The 8,521-nt window shown below is 40.5% G+C and overlaps 1 protein-coding gene across 11 annotated transcripts in view; it reads right to left on the bottom strand.

Annotated features, from left to right (window-relative positions):
- The window catches only part of utrn (utrophin), a 185,434-nt gene that overhangs the window by 76,423 nt on the left and 100,490 nt on the right, over positions 1–8,521 (bottom strand). The window contains exon 1 of one of the 11 annotated variants that reach the window (XM_032542260.1): positions 3,000–4,341. The exons of the other annotated variants lie outside the window; for them this stretch is intronic. Within the exon in view, the coding sequence (XP_032398151.1) occupies positions 3,000–3,050 (51 nt within the window). The 5' untranslated portion in view covers positions 3,051–4,341. Of the gene's footprint in view, positions 1–2,999; positions 4,342–8,521 lie in introns of those variants that run through there. 11 annotated transcript variants of the gene reach the window in all.

Genomic DNA, 8,521 nt, shown 5'->3' with positions numbered 1-8,521 from the left:
GGGAAGTGTCTGAGCCAATTTACATTCAAGGGCAGCAGTAAAGAAAATTGACAACAAAATCACATCACCTGTTCTTGGCTGTGACACCTGATTATTTATGAAATGAAAATAATATTGGATTTTGTTGCAAGGATTCGTCTTAAGGGAATCGACAGTGTATTGCACACAACATTGCCAGAGGGCAGAGAAGTTTATATTTTCATGACATGGCCTCGAGGTACTTTTTAACTCTTTGACTAATAAGATTTTAACTTCCACCCTTTAACTGACTTCGAAAGCCCACACCAACCACAAACAAGTCCTAAGGTAATATCTGCCTTCTTACTAATGCTGCATTAGGTTGTACCAGGGCAACACCGAAGCAAGCTTTGCTAATTGTATGCTGGGATAAAGTATACAATACTAGTGTATTGCAGTGCTATTCCAAAATACTGTGATTGTGTGGGTGTCGCTGCAGGAGGCCACTACATTCAATACTGTGACAAAGTAATACTTTTCCATGTGTGTGTATGTGTGTGTTCTTAACAAGGCAGCTCTATTACACAACCACATCTCAAAGGGTTATGTGTGAGCATTAGTGTGTGAGGGTGGAACCACAAGGGGATATGACGCAAGCAGAGGATTCTGTCAAATATTTTATTTTTAGATGTGTAAAACTGCTCCATTCTCTCTCTCTCTCTCTCCCTCTTTCTGTGTTCAACCCATTTGAACTGCAGATGAAGAAAATACTTCAATACCATATGGATTAAGTGTAACACTGCCTGCAGCACAAAGACAAATTTGCATTTGGGACAAAATGAGTGTAGATAAGACAAGTATCACGAGACCTATAACCTACAACGGTAGTAATAAGAAATCTATTTCTATATATAGTTATTATATCTGGGGTGGCTGCAGTTGTTGCCTGTGTATCCTCCTCATTGTTGTAATACAGATTGGAAATCACTGTATGCAATCAACCCTTTCATTTTACAATTACTGTAAAACTGCCTTATCTTTGAAAATGAATGTTGTTGCCCTTTTCCTTTAGTTTCTGCATTATTAAAAAATATATATAACAATTACGAAAACAGATGATCAACCATTGTGTGTTCTCAGCTTTCACAAATTGGTGCCTAAAAAAATATCTGTTCATCACCAGCCAAATTGCACACATGTGACAAATAGTTACATACTAATGTAGATCATATGCAATAAAATAAAAATACTATAAAGAAACATTAACACACACACACACACACACACACACACACACACACACACACACACACACACACACACACACACACACCAGCACAAGATTAAGAATATGGTACAACACATGGGAGAAACACTGTGGCGACCAAACCTATCTGAACTGTGTTTTTTTTGGTGGACAAATACAGTCCAGCTACAGTAAAATCAGACTACACACAAAACAACTATCAATTACCACAGTCATCCGTGGAACAGTGCTGCAAATGTCTGAATGCCAATGGCCATTTCACAAAGGCTGAAGCAAATCACTCCTCTGTGATCTGCAAGGACAATCACCCGCTGGCTTTTTGACACAAATCAAATGCCTTTTAAAGGTCACAGTAGAATAATAGAAAGTGAAAGTGAGAGAGTGAGAGAGAGAGGGAGAGAGAGAGTGAGACTGACAGACGGGCAGAAGAAGAAAGAGATAGAAGAAAGACAGACAGAAGAACACACAGAGTGAAAGACATTAATTCTGTCACTAAGCCAACTGGCCATGTTTCAAGTCATATCCAAGTGCTTCCTTTTTCTGAAGCACTTCTTCTCCACTAGTAGTAATACTGGCCACACACACACACACACCACACACACACACACACACACACACACACACACACACACACACACCCAACCACACACACACACACACACACCACCACACACACACACACACACACTTTTCATGCCATATAGTGATGGGACAGTGGCTGTTATCAGTTTTCATGACTGTGTGTGGGCATACAGAGACACATATTCATTTACAAAGCTCCCTTTTAATTTCCTTTTACCCACTGAAAGACTACTTTGAGCCACTGGTTAATGTTTGTCAATACGTATCGTGGGGCACTTAACTTATGGATCACTTTCTGTCTCTTGATCTTTAACACTCACATACACAAACACTACAAAAAACAACAACATTTGTGTGCCACAAGTCACAGTATCAGCAACAAAAAGCTATTTTCTGCCACTGTTCCATGTTTTAATTAGGAGGTGTTGTTGAGATAAATTCACTCAATATGGGGTTTTCAGTCCTGGTAAAGGATCTCAAATGTAGCTCTTTAACTTCCAGACACCTACATGCACACACTCACACACAAGCAAGCCTTTAGCTTTAGGCTAACTGCGAAGACAGTCAAAACATCTCTGCATTTATGAAAGCAAATCAGCTACTGACTCAATCAGCATGCATGTGTGTGTGTGTGTGTGTGTGTGTGTGTGTGTGTGTGTGTGTGTGTGTGTGTGTGGCAGCAGAAAGATCAATGGGTTTTAAATGTCATGCAGACTGTAATGAGTGATAAAGAGTTGTTGGCTATGGGCTGGTTAAAGCGCAGAAAGGATGTGACAAACTCTCCCATGGTGACTGAAGTTACAAGTGCAACTTAGAGCTTTGTGAAGGATCAAAGCATTAAACACAAAGTTAAGCTGTGGCTAAATTAAATACACACAAATTCACTGTCCTTTTCATGATAATTGTGGTTTGCATTGACAAATTGGGCCTAATTCTTGGTCTCATTGTATACTAATTCTCTCTCTGCATGGTTGCACTCTCTAATAACTAGTAAAAAAGGCCAGAGCCGTTTATTCCATTTAATGATTCCATCCTCATAAAGCTCACTACATTAGGTTGACAACTACAAACACAAGGGGAGATAGAATGAATGCTGACCGTGTTTGTGTTCATAGTGTTTCAATCAACCTCATTACAATCACAGCAGGCAAGCTCTCATCAAAAATGCATCCTAATATCAGTAGATGTATACCTGTTCAAGCTTTCTGAGCAGCTCCTGCAAGCTGAAGTTCAAGCCAATCATGTTGGAGCATGTGCACAGACTCCTCCCGCTCCCTCCAGTGCCTACATGTTCTCTAATGTCATACAGGTGGAAGGTCGGCAAGGAGTCAGCACAGGTACTGTAGGTAAGTCCTCCAGTGGATACGGTCAGAACAGATGCCTTCAAGTTCAGGGCTCGGATCAATGCTAAATCCAAAGTACGAACAAACCTGAATCCAACCACAGAGAAATCTGGCTTTTGTAAAAACTTTAAATGCAAGAGGGGCAAATTGGGGGTGCAATCCCAAAACAGGCAATATACACACTTCACACACTCCTCGGCAGCATTTGTGCATGCATGGCAGTGTGTGTGCTCGCCCACTCCCGCCACATGTTCGTAGCATCCTCTTGGGAAAGGCAGCCAAGCTGAGAAAGGGGGTGACAGCTACCCTGCAGTCATGCTCCAGAGCTGGGACTAGGATTAACGGGACGATTGGTGCCAGTGGAAGTTTGACAAGGTAGAGAGGCTGGAGGCTGACAGCTGAGTTCCTCTGGCCAGTTATGTGGCACTAAAACTCTGACAGAAATCCAACAAATCTTGGGTGGAGTTCTGCAAAGTGTAGATAACGGTTTGTGTCTTCAGGGACGGGCCGGCTGATGTAAACCTCTGAATGGCTGAGGACAGGTCTGGCTCCCTCCTTCAACTTTGATATGCTATCCTTCTTTCACTTCCCCTCTGGGCATGAAGGAATCTTTTTACACGATGTCCGGCAGTCCAACCCAGGGCAGGGCGGGAGCATTTGCTCTCAATTACTCAGATAAAAAGCTCTCTATTCCTTCCAGTCACACAACTTTACACAGTTCAAGAGGAGATCCAGCAGAACATCGTTCCCTTGTCATTCCACTGACTAAACAGGCTCAGAGAAACAGAGTCACCTCAGTGTCTGCTGCCTTACTACCCGCCCCTCAGGTCTCCAGCCCCAGTCTGGTCTCGCTCTATCACACCCTTCTAATCACTGCCATGACTGGGCCACTTAGTCAAAGAATGCCTTCTTCTCTTTCTGGAGCCACATGTTCGCAGGGAGCTACCTCAAGACTCAGCGCTGCGATCCTGGTTAGGGAGTTTGACTCGCTGGCCACTTTGAGTCAAATGTCTGTTGATTATCTTCTCTTTGCGTCTTGAGAATGAGGAGAGATTGATGCGTTTGTCATTCTGTTCACTCTCCCCCTTCAGGGCTGAGAAAACTTCTTAAAATGTTACGTTTCTTCTTTGGCTTCTTTGTTCCGTTCGGGGGTCACACAATTTCCCAGGCTGGTGTCCACATCCCTCTCTCCTTTTGCTCTGTTGCTCTCGTTCTCTCTGGCCACTCACCCCACTCTTTCACACAGCTGTTTATTATTTTGATCGGTATCCTCCCTTTCCCCTCCTCTCTCTATCGCTCTCTCTCTCCCCTAAGCTAACTCGACACACTACACACCCACTTCCTGAGGCCTGTATGGGCAGAGAGCATGGCAAAGAGAGGAGAAAAGAGACCTTCATACGAAATTTTGTAGTAAAATATGAATTAGTTTTCAAAAGTAAGAAGGGCTAAATGATGGAAGTGATGAATGTGAGAAAGTTGGCACAATGTAAGATGAAAAACATTATGGAAGTGAGGGCACAGGGCTAAGTGAACAGAGCTCCACTAGAATTTTCTACCTGTCTAAGTTAGGGGTGACAAAAACATGGCTGTTTTTTAAAAGACTAAAAAAAAAATCAACAGGAGGTTAGAATGATGGAGTGGCTAGGAGTCAGGACAGGGCAGATACACATTTCAATGTGCTACAGCACATCTCAACTCCTTGACAGCTCTTTTTTTGAAAGAGCTGTTCAACTTAGATGGCTACTGAACAACTGCAGCCAGTTACAGTTCAGAGCCCATTATTTGAATACCATCACTCTGCAGAAGACTGCAAATGAAAGGCCAAACGCTTTAAACGAGTCTATAGTTATTTATAGACATTTTTAAAGCGTTTGGCCTTTGTTCTACCTTTGCAGTCTTCTGCAGGGTGATGGTATTCAAATTATGAACTGTAACGAGCTGCAGTAGTTCTGTAGTCATCTAAGTCGAACAGCTCTTTTTGGGTCGCGGCAGAGGTCTATGTTAAAGAGATGCAAGTATAACATTAAAATGCATTCCATACATTAAGCCTGTATATGGAAGTGTTTGTGTGACTGTGTGGAAGTGTGTGTGTGTTGGCATTTTGAACAGCAGGGAAGACATGTGGTGTGCATCAAAGACACACAGACAGATGGCTGTCAAGAGAGAAAAGAAAAAAAGATACAATACAATGTTGCATATTCATAAGAGAAAGACTTTGAAGTGCACTTAGCTAATTAAAAAACATTTGCATACTCAAGGCACTTAAACAGCATTTTTGGATATATGCCAAGAAATATGTACTATTTGGGGGTTCTACAGCAAAGGATTTGATATTAAATGGGTGAAATTGACACATTTGACACAAGCATACCCGATTCAACAATGAGTGGAGGATGAGATTAAAGAGGAGAAAAAAAAAAGAGATCAAACCTTTTTGTGAAACATGTTAGGGTACATGTACTTGATTCTTAAACTTTGTGCAAGCAATTCATTCACAGAAACAGATACTTAAATGATGCTAACACACATATGGAGCTCCACGCAGGAGACGTGGAGGTAAATTTTGGGCTAATAAACTAAGCGATTAGTACCATTACAGGGTGAAGAATTTAATGCGTCCAAGAGAGGAGAGGACAGAAAAGTTGACTGAATGAGAAAAGAGAGGCAGTGATGACAAGAACCACAGAGTAACACTTATACCAAGAGGAGGACTGGAAAAAAACATGACAAATAAATGATAAAAGTATAGGATGGAGAGTCAAAAGAGACAGAACAAAAATGGAAAGACGTCGGAGAAAAGGAGGAAAGAAAATAAAAAATAAAAGAGAATAGAGACTCCAGAATGAGATTTTTTGGGGTGCATCTGCCTATAATTCCTATAAAGCATTAAGAGGAATGAAAAGGTTAAGGTATTTGATTAAAAATTGAAAGATTTACATGGTGATTATGTACAGGTCAACTGTCAAAACTGTTCTCTCTGTCCTCTCCATCACAACTTTAGATGCTCTACCTTTCTGTCTGCAGTGGCCTTTGAATCTGACAGACAGGTGATTTTTAATATTCATACAATGACAACAGATCAAATGTGTAATGTGAAAGGCGTCACTCAGCGACATTATGGAGTGTTTAAGGATCTTTTAGCTTATTATTTAGGTTTTATCGCCCCCACCACTGTCTTGTTTTCACTCTCACTGCTCTTATTTAACCACATTCCAATCACAGCAGTCAGCAGTTTTCAGTTAAAAAAATTATTTATGATATGTGGGGAGAAAAACAGAGCTAAAAAAGAGAGTAAATATTGGACAGAAAAATGAATCCAAATGTAAACAGGCAAATGTTTGCACACAACAACTTATTGTAATAAGGTGTAATTATATATATAAAATATGTCAATGTTGTGCTTATAGCTCAAATTGCTGCTCATAAGTGGCTGAAAATTATTTATTGCTGTTTTAAGTAGAGACATCTTTGTATAATATAAAAGGCAAATATGGTGTGCAGCTTAAAATAACTTCAGTGTACCAGGATTAAAATAAGTAGTTCATAAAGCTGCAAAAGCTGTTAAATCGTGTCAGTCATTTTCTTCTTTCTTACTCATCCTGACCAATTGCATATAAAGATAAGCATTTTATTCTTCCACTAAGAGAAGTCAAAGCAGAAGAGACGCTACTCAAAGATAACAATTTGGACAAAAGAAACTACTAAAAGACAAGCAAAGATACTGAATTTAAAATTTGTTTGATCAAATCCTCAAACAAATACAGCTCCCCTTGTCTCACTATAAACCACTTTGGCCTAAACAAAAAAAACAGAGAGAAGAGGAAAATGTGAAAGAGTCAAAGAGTAGCAGCTGAAAGAAAAGAGGCAGAGGGAAAACAGTTTTGCTGTCCCAGATGATATCAGGAGAGAGCAGAGGCTATTCTGTCTAAATAAAGTTGGGCAACCATATCGCTGGATCACAAACGGAGCAAATCAACACCAGAGTGAACGAACACAAACATGGCCCTATAAACACACATACACAAGAGCCAAACTGCACTTGCAAACCTATCTACGATAGTATTTATTGCTCAGAGGCTATTCCCCAGTTGGATCACTTAAGATTTATTCAATCCTATCTAATACAGATTTCCTTACTCTGCAATGTACAGAGTCAAAAATCAATGTAGCATTCCACTATAATTCTCACAAATAGGCCACATCCAATGAAGTCACATCCTGTGCCAGGTTATCAATGACACTCCTCTTCCTGTTAGGAGGGAAGCCACCTTCTCGAGAGATTATGGCCTGATAGTGTATGCTGTACTGTGTGTGTGTGTGGTGTGTGTGTGTGTGTGTGTGTGTGTGTGTGTGTGTGTTTTTGTGTGTGTTTTGTGTGTGTTTTGTGTGTGTGTGTGTGTGTGTGTGTGTGTGTGTGTGTGTGTGGTGTGGTGTGTGTGTGTGTGTGTGTGTGTGTGTGTGTGTGTGTGTGTGTGTGGTTTGGTGTGTGTGTGTGTGGTGTGTGTGTATTAGGTTTAACTACATTTTGGGGACCAAAAACTGGGAATACAGTATACTTATGGGGTCCTGACAGCTGTGGGGACAAAATGCTGGTCCCCAACGTTAAAGGGCTGTTTGAGGAATAAGACTTGGTTTAGGATTAGGGTTAGAGTCGGGTATGGTTGGGGGGGGGGAGGGTTAAGGTTAGGCATTTAGGTTTGATGGTTAAGGTTAGGGTAAGGGGCTAGGGAATGCATTATGTCAATGACATATCTTTTTGTTTCCCCACAAAGATAGTGAGACACACTTGTGTGTGCGTGCGCGTGTGCGTGTGTGTTGCAATTATTGAACTTAAAAAACTAAATAATAATAATTTGGTAGATGAGACAGTATTTACTAAATGGTGCTGTTCAGTAGCATGTTTGCGTCATCTGCATTTGTTTCATATCCTGTGTCTACCAGAAAAAGAATCACAGGCCTACCTATTCTGGACCACATACACATACCTTATACAGTGGATATAAAAAGTCTACACACCCCAGTTACAATGGCAGGTTTTTGTGATGTAAAAAAATTAGACAAAGATAAATCATGTCAGAACTTTTTACACCTTTAATGTGACCTATAACGTGAACAATTCAATGGAAAAACAAACTGAAATCTTGTAATAAAACCTTACAATAACCTGGTTGCATAAGTGTGCACACTCTCTTATAACTTGGGATGTGGCTGTGTTCAGAATTAACAAATCATATTCAAACTCATGTCAAATACAAGACATTACACACCTGCCATCATTTAAAGTGTCATTGATTATTCACAAATAAAGTTCAGCAGTTCCAGTAGGATTTTCCTGACATTTTCTTAGTTGCATCTCAGAGCAAAAGCCATG

This window comes from Etheostoma spectabile, chromosome 18 (assembly GCF_008692095.1).
Source record: "Etheostoma spectabile isolate EspeVRDwgs_2016 chromosome 18, UIUC_Espe_1.0, whole genome shotgun sequence".
Lineage (NCBI taxonomy): Eukaryota > Metazoa > Chordata > Actinopteri > Perciformes > Percidae > Etheostoma > Etheostoma spectabile.
Note: the sequence above shows the minus strand (reverse complement) of the source record. Positions and strands in the feature narration are given on the sequence as shown.